Source organism: Ipomoea triloba, chromosome 13 (assembly GCF_003576645.1).
Source record: "Ipomoea triloba cultivar NCNSP0323 chromosome 13, ASM357664v1".
NCBI classification, from domain to species: Eukaryota; Viridiplantae; Streptophyta; class Magnoliopsida; order Solanales; family Convolvulaceae; genus Ipomoea; species Ipomoea triloba.
Genome location: NC_044928.1, coordinates 28436252 through 28449927, shown reverse-complemented (window position 1 = coordinate 28449927; position 13676 = coordinate 28436252). Strand labels below are relative to the sequence as shown.

Genomic DNA, 13676 nt, shown 5'->3' with positions numbered 1-13676 from the left:
TAATACTTTTGATGAAAAAAGTAATACTTTTAAATCAAAATATAAAAGTATTACATTTGTCCTCAAAAGTATTCCTTTATAAGTAACAAGCATTTTATTAGTGATTTTGTATTACATTTTCTAGTATAAGTATTATATTTGCATATTGACTCGATCCGTCTCACGGATAATTGTCCGTGAGACGGTCTCACACAAGTATGACACATAAAAAAAAAAAAGAAATATTACTACATTATAATGCTAAAAAACACATTTTGTGAGATTTGATTTCTATTTTCTATATTACCAAAAAAAAAAAAAAAACACACATTGTTACTCTAAAATATTTATTGGTGAATTTGAAAAAAAAAAAAAAAAATTAAGTTAACCATTTCAAATTCGAATATTCGAATCGAATATATTCAAATAAATTAGTCGAATTGAATACGAATCAAATTGAGATTCGAATATTAAACGAATATGAATACTTATCAATATAGTCGAATTCGAATCGAATAGTAAGATATTTGATTCGATTCGATTCGTTTACACCCCTAATACTAACTCAACCCAAATTTTCACAATTGTTTTTTGTTCTCAATTTTTCTCTGTGAGTTTGTGACATTTGTATTATTATAGTATGATTAAATATTATAGTAATATTTGTATTTAGTGTTAACAATTTAAATGATTTGGTAAAGTGAAAAAGGAAAAATATCCTATTAGATCATATAATACAATTCTGGATAAAGTTTAAAAAGAATCAACAAGAGTGATCACATCTTCACTTTTTAGTTAACTACTACTTTTATAATGAAAATCCAAAATTATACACAACAAACAATAACAAAATAAGATAATCTTTCTAAATTAAAAATCAATTTTTAAGAGTAGTGTTTGAGAACAAGAAATCAAGCTGTCACACTATAATTTTTATATTTAGGGCTTCTGCATACATGAGATTCTAATACTGGAATGTTAGTGAGCAACTAACTAGCAATCCATGCTTAGAAATCTAACCTAAAAAGATCATCTTCCAAGGAAACAATCTGAAAGTTGATAAGAAATCAATTAATTTAGCATAGACTAGCATTACAATTCTGTTTCATTAGGTACAACCACTAAGCTAGTAGTCAGTTAATAAGAGGAAAATAATACATATTGGCAGCTGATGAAGTTCTAATATGCCTAATCTTCTGCATAAAACATTCAAACAAAACATATACCCAGGATGACATGAAGAGGTAGCATACCTGCTAATAGTCATATCACAATGCAGTATGCAAGTTCACTGGTTCCAACAGTCTGGACTTTCTTCTCTTCTTACCATCAGGAGTGCATCTACTTCCACCTTTTCCTAACTTCACAGTGAATCTACAGCTTGAGTTGGATCCTGGAGGAGATGAACATCCAGGGTGGTTCTCTTTACCCCTCTTATTCTTTTCCCCTCTAGGATGTTTTTTTGGTATGGGAGATTTTGCTTTATTTTTTGATGGTACTTGAAGAGGGACTCCATTCCTCGTATCCTCATGCCGAAGGCGTCGGATATAAAAGGGATTTACAGCAGTGTAACCATTTGACTCTCTGGATCCATCCCTTTGCAAGTCCACATCTCCATTATTCACCTTTGAATTAAAAAAAAAGATGAAGAAAACCCCATTTACAGTCAATGTCTGAAGCAAATAAATCACCACTACTCACAGATAAGGGCTACTAGCAACATTTGTTAAAAACTAGGCTTACTAGTTGCAGAAGTGCAGAGAACGTTCGAGCAACATCATGCTTCTCTTGCCCAGCAACAATATCCGAAAACGAAACACCATTCCCACTGTTTTCTTCCAAAGATAACTTACTCAAAACCTTCTCTCCATATTCATGAATATCAAAGGGTGGGTGAGATTCCTATCACGAAAGAACTATCGCCATCAGTAGGATGCGAGAGAAAATTACAAGATGCAATACAAGTTAACACAGAATGCAGGAGGTAAGAGAAGTTAATGCACATACTTGTTCATTCAGGTTGTGCTCTATCCTCTGCTTCCACGTTGAAACCCTAGCAGCCAATTCAGTCTGGTGCTCAGTTTCAGCAAGGTTTGCAAGAAGAGAGTCCTATAAATACCAAAGAAGATTACCAACAATGTGTAACACCAGTCGAAGTTTAAGTAAGATCCAAGAAAAAAGCATCCGTGTAAAAACCAAAAAAAGTCCTCATCACGAATGATGTGGTAACTGGGGCAGGTATACTTGATAGCATTAATTTTTCCAATTCTACCATAAGTCATGGATTGGAATAGTTAGCATTCAAACTGATGCAAGAGGTATAAACCCAGTAGAACTTGTAATAGTGGAAACTAACAACCATTTCAACCTATTTCATGTTTACTCCAACAGAATAGCACTTCTATTCTTTATCCAATCATTAAACAAAGCATAAATCTCTTCTGTCCTCACCAAATGGGAGCGGCAAAGATCTTCAAGAGTCGAATGAGTATATGGATCTTCATGACCTTCATGGTCAAAAGGAATGCTGTCATTGCCATGCTGCACAAATATGTATATATGAGCAATTTTTGAAATATGTTTCCTGCAAAGATATAGATTCATTAACTCTTCCAAATGACAGCTAACCTTCTCTTTGCCCAAATGTTCATCTTCATTATGTTCAGCAGTCTCTGGCATGTCAAAGTCTGGTGCCTCAAAATCATGATTACCATTATCATAGTCATCGTCCTCATTGTTTTCATGATTGTCAAAGGCATCATGATCATTGTTTTCTCCATGGAAAAGAGATTGTCGCAGCTGAAAACAGTAGCCCAATATAGTGAACCAATATAACTCATAGCACCAATGTTTTGAAGGATTAGCAACAAACAAACCTTCTCATACAGTGGCAGAGACTGGGATTCATCCATCTTTTTGGTGGCACAACATTTCTCCCATACATCATACAGGTGCGAGTTAATGGTACCATGCAGTCTTGCAAGAGGAAACTCTGTTGTAATAGGTATATGTTTTCTGGAACCCATGCCTTGCCTTCTTTTAGGTTTTACTGCTTAAAAGAATGTAGTTGACTAAATGAGATAAAATGGAAAAGGTTAACATGAAAAGAGAAGAAAGAAAAATAGTGAAAACTCAAATATTTTAGCAACCTCTTCTGTAAGGTTTAACTTTCAAATTCCCAGGCTCATGGGGATTCAAGGGTTTCCATGGGTCATCATCATCTGATTCGTCGCAGTCCCTTGGGTCTGAATACCCACCTCCCATTTTGTACATGTCATCATTGTTTTCAGGCGTATGACAAGGAGAAGGACAATAACCAACATTATGGTCATTTGCACTGAAATTGTTATTAAGCCTAGGAGACTGGTTTAAATTAGCATCCTGGCCCTTCCGAGCTGAAGATTGTTTGCCAACTCCTCCAGAATATCTTGCAGAATGTTGTCCAGTTTTGCGAACTTTGCAGCTACTGTTCAACCCTTTTCCAGTTTTGTTATTATTTAAAAAATCATCAACTGCCACAACATCACATGAATCCAATAAAATGAAATCCCGGTACAGATTACTGGTGGCAAGCTGCAGGAAATGATCATACATCAAATATTTAGAAAAATGTGCCATTGTCTATATGTACACCTAATTCAAACTGGCATACCAAATAAGACTCTAGCTCCCCAGCATCTCCAGTTGTATCTAAGCAGTCACCCTCAAGCACAACTAGATTTGCAGGGGCCTTAACAAAGCAATTCAGCAACCCATCTTTGGAGGTTGTATTATCTAACAAGCTCTTAGCTTCCACTAAAAAAAAAAAAAAGAAAGATAATATAAGCAAGGTAATTTATTGTGATACACTATAATATCACAGGCATAAGCATGCTACCTGGAATGTCATCTAATCCCCAAAAGGGATCATTAGGAGTATCTGAAGCACCATCTTCTGTTGGGGCTGAGGCATTTGCTTGCTGATCTTGCTCACTAATCAAGTACAGAGTTATCAACAACTAGGAAAGTTAATACACAATAGTAGTACTTTAAAAAAAAAAAAGTGTTCTATTGAAACCAAGATCAACAATGCATTAGGAATCAGTTACAGCAAAAATGATAAGAACAGTTGCTCCATGGCACTTTTTGCATAGAGTTCCACTAAGTAGTTTCTAAGTGAATATAAAGCTTGCAGTACATAGATGTATTATACAACTACACCACTTAGAAGAATTCTGTTAGGATATGACCTGTCTTTGCTCCCATGCATCTCATAACTCTAATGTTCAAAATAACTTCTTTCACTGCATAAATCCAAAGTTTTTACCCCACAAAAATTCCCGTTACAACAGCCTAAACATTATGCCGCTTTATATCACTGAAACTGAGACTCCCATGGCAATACATTTTACCTACAGTCCTCCACTCTTACTTCAACTTCAATTTTCTGTTTGTGCACTGTTCTAAAACAACCAATTATCTAAAATTTGAAACTTTATCGGTTTCTCCACAAGCCAAAAACATTGTACCACTGAGTAGAGTAATAGAACAGAATTTAGATATAAAAGCATGGGGTGAAAGCAAACCTCTTCTGAGAAATGAACTGCAAGGCATGTAGTACCAAAGAATATAAGTACTCCACCTTCCTACTATACACCTGTACTGACCCTTGAAGCAGCAAGGCAGCTAAATATTGACCCAAAAACACAAAAAGAATCAGAAAATGCACAAAAACACTAATACAGAACAATACACATCAGGATATCAAGATACGAAGAAGGAAAAGGTAGAAACCTTCAGAGAAGTTCACAGAAATCTGGTGAGCCCCATCGTGGCCGGAGATTTCGCCGGAGCAAATCTTCAGCAAATACGCTTCTAGGTTTTTGGCAAGATCGACTGCCCAATTGGATTCGAGGTCGCGAAGTGGCTGCAACGTGTGAATCTTCCCGCTAGCGTCCGAGCTGCTTCCGGGTTGCTCTTGTGCGTCGACGTTCATCTTCCAGAACTATAATTCGGGCATTCCATGACTGGAGCTACGACCCGAACCTCATGGCTGTTCGAACGAGTTCCAAGCTACGACGTTGAAATTGCAACTTTACCAAATTATTCAATGAAAGACGCTGAATTTTTAAGATAAAATTCGTTGAAAACCCTAGAAATGGCAAGCAACGGGAGAGAGAAATTTTCAAAACTTTTGGAAACACTGTTTTCCCGCTCCAGATCTGATGCGACAAATTGAGCAACGGATAATGGGCCTATATTGTATTAAAGGCCCAGTTAACGGGCCAGTTGTCTAGTCCGCTATCCCAGAAGTTAAGTCATTATAAAAGCCTGTTTGATCATGGAACAATTCTTCTCATTTCTCTCTTTACATTTCCAAATTTTTAAGAAAAAGTGTAAAATAAATCCCTTTGTGATTAATTCGAGCAAATAAAGTAATTGGAAAGTATTATGAAGTTTTGAGTCAAGAAATCAATTGGATATTTAGTTATGAAGTTAAGACAAATATGCAATCAATGTGTGAGTAGTTAGTTAAGAGCTTGAGTTATGATTGCATATTTGTCTTATTGCCTACCTTGAGTTACGTTATTGAGATTATGAAAGTTTATGTTTATATCTTGTCATGCTTGATTCATGACATTTGTTAACATGTTTACTTTTATGAGAAATTTTGGCCACATTGAAAGTTTGAATCAAGATTTCAAACCACTCATTACATATTCCCTATATATATTTTCAAATATGAGAATACGACAAATAGGGAGTTTTCGATGCTTTGCATGCTTGATGGATTATATATATATATATATATATATATATATTGATACACCATGAGAGTGAGGCGATATTTGGTCCTACTTCTTGTTTAGTTTATCACAAATCACGTCAGTGGCTATTAGACTATAATTTGTGACATTTTTTGTGTGCATCCCCTCAATTCATTAATTGGTTAATTTTCGCCAATATAATCATATCGATACGTAGGTTGTGTATTACATCTATATGATTATACATTATAATTTTAGTTATAATTTTTGTATTTTCTAATGCTAATGTCTAGTTTGGGATGTAAGAAATTCTTCATTATATTATATTGGCCTGTTCACATAAACTTCACAAACCCATGCCAGGCTTGAAGCTTACTTACAGCAAATAAAATTAGAGAAACTAATTAATTAATGAGATTGTAGCTATGAAACCACTTAATTAGCTAGATTATTGAATGGCTATAAAAGGTAATTCAAAACAATCCAACCAGATTTATCAATATGATTCACTAGTATTAAAAGGTAACTACCCTTCATTTTCCGACAAGAAATGTGGATCTCCCAGATTTACGCTAATCTGGAAGAACAACGTAGCTTTAATCATGGAACATAGGTTGAACTTGCACAGTGTATATAAATAACGTTTTGCTAGCTGGATGATCATCAATATATCATTATATAGTATAGATTATAGAATATTACAGTACACCAGGCCATTATATTGCAGATCCTTGGGGTTATCTTTCTGGTCATACTATCTAGACGGGATAACCCTTGGGATAATCATATCAAGTTATTGATTCATTGGTTGAAATTAAGAGTATAAATAAAGTTTTTTGAGTAACAAATAAAAATGGCTGACAGTAAAGCGACCGTTGGCATTTCTGTCCTGGCCCTTTTCCTGGTGGTGGCGGCCGTGTCGGTGGCCGTGGTGGTTACCCGGAAAGAGGACAGTCCGTCGGAACACGACCGCGCGTCCACGGCTCCGCACGTTTCCACGTCGACAAAAAACGCCGTGGACAGCGTTTGCAAGCCGACTTTGCATAGCGAGACGTGCAAGAAGAAGCTCTCCGCCGCCACCAACAGCACCGACACGAAGGAGCTGGTGGAAGTGGCGTTTAATGTGACGATGGAAGAGATCTCGGACGCTATGAAGAAGTCCAAGACTCTCCAGGACGCCGCCAAGGACCCCAGGACCTCTGAGGCGTTTAAGGTCTGCCAGGGCCTGTTGGAGGACTCCATTGATGATATCAGGCGGTCCTTGGATAAGATGCTGGACTACACCGCCGCCGCCTCCAATCTCAAGCTCTACATGAATGATATTAAGGTATAAAATCAGCTAAAGTCTGACCTCGTAACAGCGAAAACTTTATAATGATAGATCGATATATCTCTAGTCATATCACTATTATTGAAATGACAGATATGTAGAGAAATGTTAGTCCTTTTGTCTATCATTTTTTCTCCTTAATACTAGATGGTGTTGTGTATTCTGTTTATAGGAGTTCGTCTTGCTTAGAAGCCTATCAGTAAAGGATAACAAATTGTAGGTAAGGGTAGGATCAAGCCGAATATAGACAGTGTAGAAATTACACCTAATATGATGAGTTTCTTATGGGTCCAGGCACTGATCCTCCTAAGCAATGAGTTATTATGTCGCTGTGATTTACTACCTACTACTTGTTGATTCAGTCATAATAATCCTTATAGGTATGGCTGAGCGGGGCCTTGACGTTCGAGAACACATGTCTGGACGGATTCCAGGGCACGAAAGGGGACAATGCGGAGAAAATGAAAAAGCTATTGGCGACAGCTCAACAGCTGACCGGCAATACCCTGGAAATGGTTAATGAAATCCATGAGGCTATAACCTCTCTCGACATTCCAGGTTTTAGCCGGAGACTCCTCAAGAACCCGGGGGATAATAATTTACCGGGATGGGTTACCACCGCCCAGCGCCGCCTCCTCGAGTCAACGGCTCCGTTGACCCCTGACGCGGTGGTCGCTAAAGACGGGTCAGGGAAATACAAGACAATCAACGAGGCCATCGCGACTATCCCTCTCAAAGGGAAAAAGCCGTTCGTTATCTACATCAAGGCCGGCGTTTATCAGGAATACGTTGTTCTCACGAAGAAAATGTTGCACGTGGTTTTGGTCGGGGACGGCCCGACAAAGACGAAGATTACGGGTGACAGGAGTTATATAGGTGGGTTCCAAACTAGTGAAACCGCGACGGTTATAGCTAAAGGGGATGGGTTTATGGCTAAGAATATTGGGATTGAGAATTCCGCCGGGGCGCAAAAACATCAGGCCGTGGCTCTCCGGGTCCAGGGCGATGAGGCGGTTATATATAACTGCCGAATCGACGGCTACCAAGACACTTTATACGTGCACGCGCACCGACAATTCTACCGGGACTGCACCGTCACCGGAACCATCGATTTTGTGTTCGGAAACGCCGCCGCCGTTTTCCAGAATTGCACGCTGGAGATCAGGAAGCCGCTGATAAGTGCCGGGAAAGGCCAATCTTGTATGGTGACGGCCCAGGGGAGAGCCCAGGCCGACGAGCCGACGGGAATCGTGATTTTGGACTCCCAAATCATCGCCTCCCCCGAATATTTAAGCTCGCCGAGCCCGATCGTGTCCTTCCTGGGCCGTCCGTGGAGACAACACTCGAGGACGGTGATTATTAACTCGAAAATCGACGCGCCCATCGCGCCGGAGGGGTGGTCGCCGTTCCAGGGGACGTGGGGACTGACAGATTGTTGGTACGGCGAGTTTGGGAACACCGGGAAGGGTGCGGATTTGAGCAAGAGAGCCAAGTGGCCTGGAATCAAAGGGCTGATGAGTAAAGAGCAGGCTGAAGGTTTTGGTCCTGGAAAATTCATTATGGGCGACACTTGGATCTCTGATGCTGGGGTGCCTTATGACGCCGGCTTAACGACCAATCAACCTTCACCTTCATCTTCACCCTCACCCTCACCTAGTTAAAAAAGAATCTGATATTGAAATGTAATTGTGTGTCATGTATCATCGGTTAGCAGTTAGAGTTCAGCTATTAGCGAATTGGATTAGGTTAGTTCATAGCGGGGTGTGTTAGCATTTTTGACAAGCGGATTGTATTAACTGTTTGTAAAAATATGTTTGATATATAAATTTAATTAATTCTTTTATGTTAGCGATTAATATATAAAAATGACTTAAAAATTATAGACCAAAATACAATTAAATATCTAAACTACAAAATAAAATTCCAATTAGACACCTCAAATCTTCATTTTTATGAAATTTAATTAACTTTTTAAAGTTGTGCAATCATATCAATTCGCATATCAGCTCAAGTTATAATACCTAAATTTGCTTCTTTTTTAAAAAAATTAATAAAAGAAAATCAATCATTGCAGGCTTCTCCATAAAAAAAATTAAATTTTTAATTAACTTATTTGAATTTAAAACCACTTTTAAGACTTTTTTTTTCTTAATTTTAGTTAATTATTTTTAAGATTAAAAAATAGATTTTTATCTGTTACCTATGTAACATGTTAATCAACCTAATTGTATAAAAATTAAGAATTAAGGTGTTTAATTACATTTTTTTCTACAATTGAATGACATATTTTACCATTATTTCTTATTATCATTATTATTACAAATAATAATAATAATAAGGGGAGCCTTGAGACCCATTGTTAGGAATAAAGTATAATTGTGATTATAATCATTAATGACTCTGTGTACTCATTTAGTATATCTAAATTACACACTTTGAGAGTTATGAAAGAGAAATTAAATGAAAGAAAATATACTAGACGATGGTAAAATTATTATTGACTACCTTCATTTCTATACCTTGTACTGTAGAGCTTAGGCAACCATAAATATCATAGTAAAATAAATTTAGAAAATTTAATATTATATTAGTAACTAATCACACTAATAACATTTATACGGGAAGTGGTGGGTTCGAACCTCAGTGGAGGCAATACTGACTCTTGTGCTTTAATAGGTTGAGAAAGTAGTTATGAACAGATACTGCATTAATAGAGTTAGTAGTATTCAAAAAAAAAAAAAAAAAAAAGCACCACATACAAGCTAAGTTCCTCAAAGACGAATGGGCGAGGGCCGGTTGTATTTGCACTTGTAAATAAAACCTCATTCTTGCATATATTAAATTGCCTGATCATGGTGAAACATTTCAGTCTAATTCATTTAAGCACACAAATTCGCTTTGTAGGATTTGAAACTATGACATTGGGTTTTGGAGACCCACATCTTACCGAACTGAATTAAGAGGGCTTTCTTATCATAATATAATAGATAAGATTTTAATAATCCTAATATTTTGAGACTAGAATACTATCATAACAATGATAGATTATGCCTAATTTGAACTGATCTCAATTAAGCATATGAAGACGCAACAAGAATTGTTAGACAGTTAGTGTATATATATTGATATGATCCAAACCTGCTAAGTAACACACACAACAAAGAATGTTTCTTTGGGATTTCTGTCAGTGAATTATTGTTCCAAAAATCATGCATTAACAGATGAAACTTGATTTTCTCTCACAAGCTCTCTCTATCTTTCATGTGGCCATTTTATCATTAAAAACAGTGAAAAGAACATTAGTGTGGATGCTCTTAGGCACCACATACAAGCTAAGTTCCATGGTCAAAGACGAATGGGTGAGGGTTAGTTGTAATTCTCTTTATGTTTGCAATTGAAACACATGCACAACTTTTTTATTCTTCATTCTTGTATGCATATATTAAATCGTCTCATGGTGAAATATCATGATATGTAAACTCAAAACATATGAAGACGCAACAAAGAATTGTTAGAAAGTTAGTATATTGATATGATCCAAATGCAATCATACAATTACATTTCAATTTCATAATCTTGAAGGGCCCCTGCAGTTTCAATTTTTTTTTGGGGGGGTCATAATAAGCTAGTTATGCTAGCTTATTTAGCAGAATAAGGAACACCACTAGCAGGGATCCAAGTATCTCCCAGAATAAATTTCCCCGGAGCAAATTCATCAGCCTGCGCTTTAGTGATCACCCCTTTAATTCCACCCCATTTGGCTCTCTTGCTCACATCCGCACCCTTTCCGGTGTTGCCGAACTCTCCATACCAACAATCTTCCAGGCCCCAAGTCCCCTGGAACGGCGACCACCCCTCCGGCGCGATGGGGGCGTCGATTTTGGTGTTGATGATCACCGTTCTTGCGAATTGTCTCCACGGGCGTCCGAGGAAGGAAACGATCGGGGTCGGGGCGCTTAGGTATTCCGGGGCGGCGCTGATGACGGAGTTCAAGATCGCGATTCCGGTCGGCTCGTCGGATTGGGACCTCCCCTGGGCTGTCACCATACAAGATTGGCCTTTCCCGTTGGTGACCAGCGGTTTCCTGATGATCAGCTTGCAAGATTGGAAAACGGCGGCGGCGTTTCCGAAGATGAAGTCGATGGTTCCGGTGACGGTGCAGTCCCGGAAGAATTGGCGGTGGGCGTGGACATAAAGCGTGTCTTGGTAGGCGTCGATTTGGCAGTTATAGAAAATGGCCTTATCGGATTGGACCCGGAGAGCCACGGCCTGATGATTTCCCGGCCCGGCGGTGTTCTCAATTCCAAGATTCTTCCCCATAAACCCGTCGCCCTTCACTATAACCGTCCCGGTCTCGCTCGTTTGGTACCCGCCGACATAGCTTCTGCTCCCGGAGATAACCGTCTTGGTGGGCCCGTCTCCGAGGAAAACCACGTTCCTCATTTTCTTCGTAATCACGACGTTTTCTTCATAAACGCCGGCCTTGATGTGGATAACGAAAGTTTTATTGCTTTTCAGAGGGATATCTGGGATGGCTTCATTGATTGTCTTGTACTTCCCGGATCCGTCCTTGGCAACCACCACGTCAGCGGTCAACGCAGCCTTTGACTCAAGGAGGCCGCGCTGGGCGGCGGTTGCCCACGCCGGGAAACTCGCGGAGTCGGTTAGGAGTTTCCGGTTCAAACCTGCCATGTCGAGAGAGACCAAAATGTCATGGATTTCGTCCACCATTTCCAGGGTATTGCCGGTCAGCTGTTGAGCTGTCACCAAAAGCTGTTTCATTTTATCCGCACTGTCGCCTTCCGTGCCGAGGAATCCTTCTAGACATGTGCTCTCGAACGTCAACGCCCCGCTCAACCATACCTGTAAGAATTTAAGGTAATTGCTGTTAGCTAATTCAGTTCAAGAGTATAACTAGTTGATAACATTAGCTGTCAGCTGATTTAGCTAAGGAGTATAATTAGTTGATAACATTAGCTGTTAGCTAATTCAGTTAGAGAGTGTAGCTAGTTGATAACATGAGCTGTTAGCTGATTGCTGATTTTTTTTTGTGATGAGCTGATTGCTGATTGTTGTTTGATGTTATTGTATTAATATCGAAGAATACCTTAATATCATTCATGTAAAGGTCAATATTAGAGGCGGCAGCAGTGTAGTCCACCATTCTATCCAAGGCGCGTTTAATGTCATCAATGGAGTCCTCCAAAAGCCCCTGGCAGACCTTGAAAGCTTCAGAGGTCCTGGGGTCCTTGGCGGCGGCCTGGAGAGTCTTGGACTTCTTCATAACCTCGGAAATCTCTTTCATCGTAACATTAAACGCCACCTCCACGAGCTCCTTCGTGTCGGTGCTGTTAGTGGCGGCGGAGAGCTTCTTCGTGCACGTTTCCCTATGAAAAGTCGGCTTGCACACCGCCTCCACGGCTTTGGCGGACGAACCAATATTTTTATTACCGGCGGCGGCGTGGTGGCCGTGGTGGTCGGCGGGACTTTCTTCCTTCTGGGTAACGAGCACGGCGACGGAGACGGCGGCAACTACCAAGAAAAGGGCTAGGAGAGATAAGCCAAGCGTGGCTTTATTATTGTTGGCCATTTTTTTTTTTATTGAAATATATATGCAAGGGTTATCTATAAAGATATGAAGGCCAGGATAATGTTTGATAGATAACCCTTGGGGTAATGATTCTGCAGGTTGCTTGATCTGATTGTTGAAGATGACGAGGTTATATACAGTGTCGACTGCAACTGATTTTCGTGGATTTTGAGGTTGAGGATTGAGGATCAATATTAACCACCATAGAAATCCGACATTTAAGTTCGAGCTGCACATTTTAAGGTTTGAATGTTTCTGAATGCCTGCGTTTTAATAGGTTGGTTTCCTTCTTTTTTTTTTTTTTTTATTTGTTGGTTTTTTTCTTGCCATTCAATAATCCAAATAGTAAGTTTTGTGATGATTTTATATGTTTCCATTCGAACAACAAATACTATATGTTATAAATTCAATTAAATTTCAATCGAATCATTTGTAAATTAATGATTTTTCTTGTAGACTTTGCTAACAATTGTTTTATAGTATGATACTATGGTTTAACTTTGTTGTTGTTGTCGATGTCGTTATTTTAGTTAGCTTTATACAAATTTTTATTAGAAAATGATAGTTTTAGTTATTCTGTTGTGACTAGAGTAAAAATGTAGTAGTCTTTCAATTATTATGACGTATTTAGTTTTTCAATAACTAAATCTATTATCAATATATCACTTGATAAAATGGTTGATTTGGCCCCTCAATAAATAAATTAATCACTTTGAAAATAATTGAAAAACTAAAATATGTATCAAAATAAAATAATTGAAAATTGATGGGCCAAATGTACACAACGATCATAACTGAGGAGGGGCTAAAGTTTTATTTTTATTTATTTAGTCAATGAAAGTTCATCATTTCATCATTTTTATTGAAGTGCTCTCGATTTCGATGATAGTACTATTGAACTAGATAGATAAAAAAAATTATTTGTACTCTAAAAACAATCTCATAACTTTTACTTATACTAAGTGTTCAAATTTTATTAAAACAAAAAAAAAAAAGATAAAAATTATGACTATCAGACAATCAAAGCAAC

General features: G+C 38.2%; 3 protein-coding genes across 3 annotated transcripts; 1 reads left to right on the top strand and 2 right to left on the bottom strand.

Annotated features, from left to right (window-relative positions):
- Positions 1-1029: 1029 nt before the first annotated feature.
- On the bottom strand, positions 1030-5174 carry LOC116001563 (condensin-2 complex subunit H2). The gene is made up of 11 exons (XM_031241443.1): positions 4753-5174; positions 4545-4644; positions 3857-3951; positions 3632-3774; positions 3129-3552; positions 2856-3028; positions 2608-2778; positions 2431-2520; positions 1987-2088; positions 1723-1881; positions 1030-1604 (listed from the first exon to the last, which is right to left on the bottom strand). The coding sequence occupies exons 1-11, from the start codon at positions 4952-4954 to the stop codon at positions 1248-1250; spliced, it is 2016 nt and encodes a 671-aa protein (XP_031097303.1). The 5' UTR covers positions 4955-5174; the 3' UTR covers positions 1030-1247.
- Positions 5175-6454: 1280 nt separating this feature from the next.
- LOC116003139 (pectinesterase-like) lies at positions 6455-8836 on the top strand. Its single transcript, XM_031243305.1, has 2 exons — positions 6455-7053; positions 7437-8836. Exons 1-2 carry the CDS (start codon positions 6580-6582, stop codon positions 8715-8717), a joined length of 1755 nt encoding a protein of 584 aa, XP_031099165.1. The 5' UTR covers positions 6455-6579; the 3' UTR covers positions 8718-8836.
- Positions 8837-10564: 1728 nt separating this feature from the next.
- Positions 10565-12764, bottom strand: LOC116002982 (pectinesterase-like). Its single transcript, XM_031243171.1, has 2 exons — positions 12164-12764; positions 10565-11919 (listed from the first exon to the last, which is right to left on the bottom strand). The coding sequence occupies exons 1-2, from the start codon at positions 12644-12646 to the stop codon at positions 10696-10698; spliced, it is 1707 nt and encodes a 568-aa protein (XP_031099031.1). The 5' UTR covers positions 12647-12764; the 3' UTR covers positions 10565-10695.
- Positions 12765-13676: the final 912 nt, after the last annotated feature.

Coding starts and splice junctions, on each gene's coding strand:
- LOC116003139 (XM_031243305.1), top strand. CDS start 6,580: ATGGCTGACAGTAAAGCGACCGTTGGCATTTCTGTCCTGGCCCTTTTC. Junction 7,054..7,436: donor TCTACATGAATGATATTAAG/GTATAAAATCAG, acceptor TAATCCTTATAG/GTATGGCTGAGCGGGGCCTT.
- LOC116001563 (XM_031241443.1), bottom strand. CDS start 4,954: ATGAACGTCGACGCACAAGAGCAACCCGGAAGCAGCTCGGACGCTAGC. Junction 3,553..3,631: donor GGGAGCTAGAGTCTTATTTG/GTATGCCAGTTT, acceptor CATTTCCTGCAG/CTTGCCACCAGTAATCTGTA. Junction 3,029..3,128: donor AGTTAAACCTTACAGAAGAG/GTTGCTAAAATA, acceptor TCTTTTAAGCAG/TAAAACCTAAAAGAAGGCAA.
- LOC116002982 (XM_031243171.1), bottom strand. CDS start 12,646: ATGGCCAACAATAATAAAGCCACGCTTGGCTTATCTCTCCTAGCCCTT. Junction 11,920..12,163: donor TTTACATGAATGATATTAAG/GTATTCTTCGAT, acceptor AAATTCTTACAG/GTATGGTTGAGCGGGGCGTT.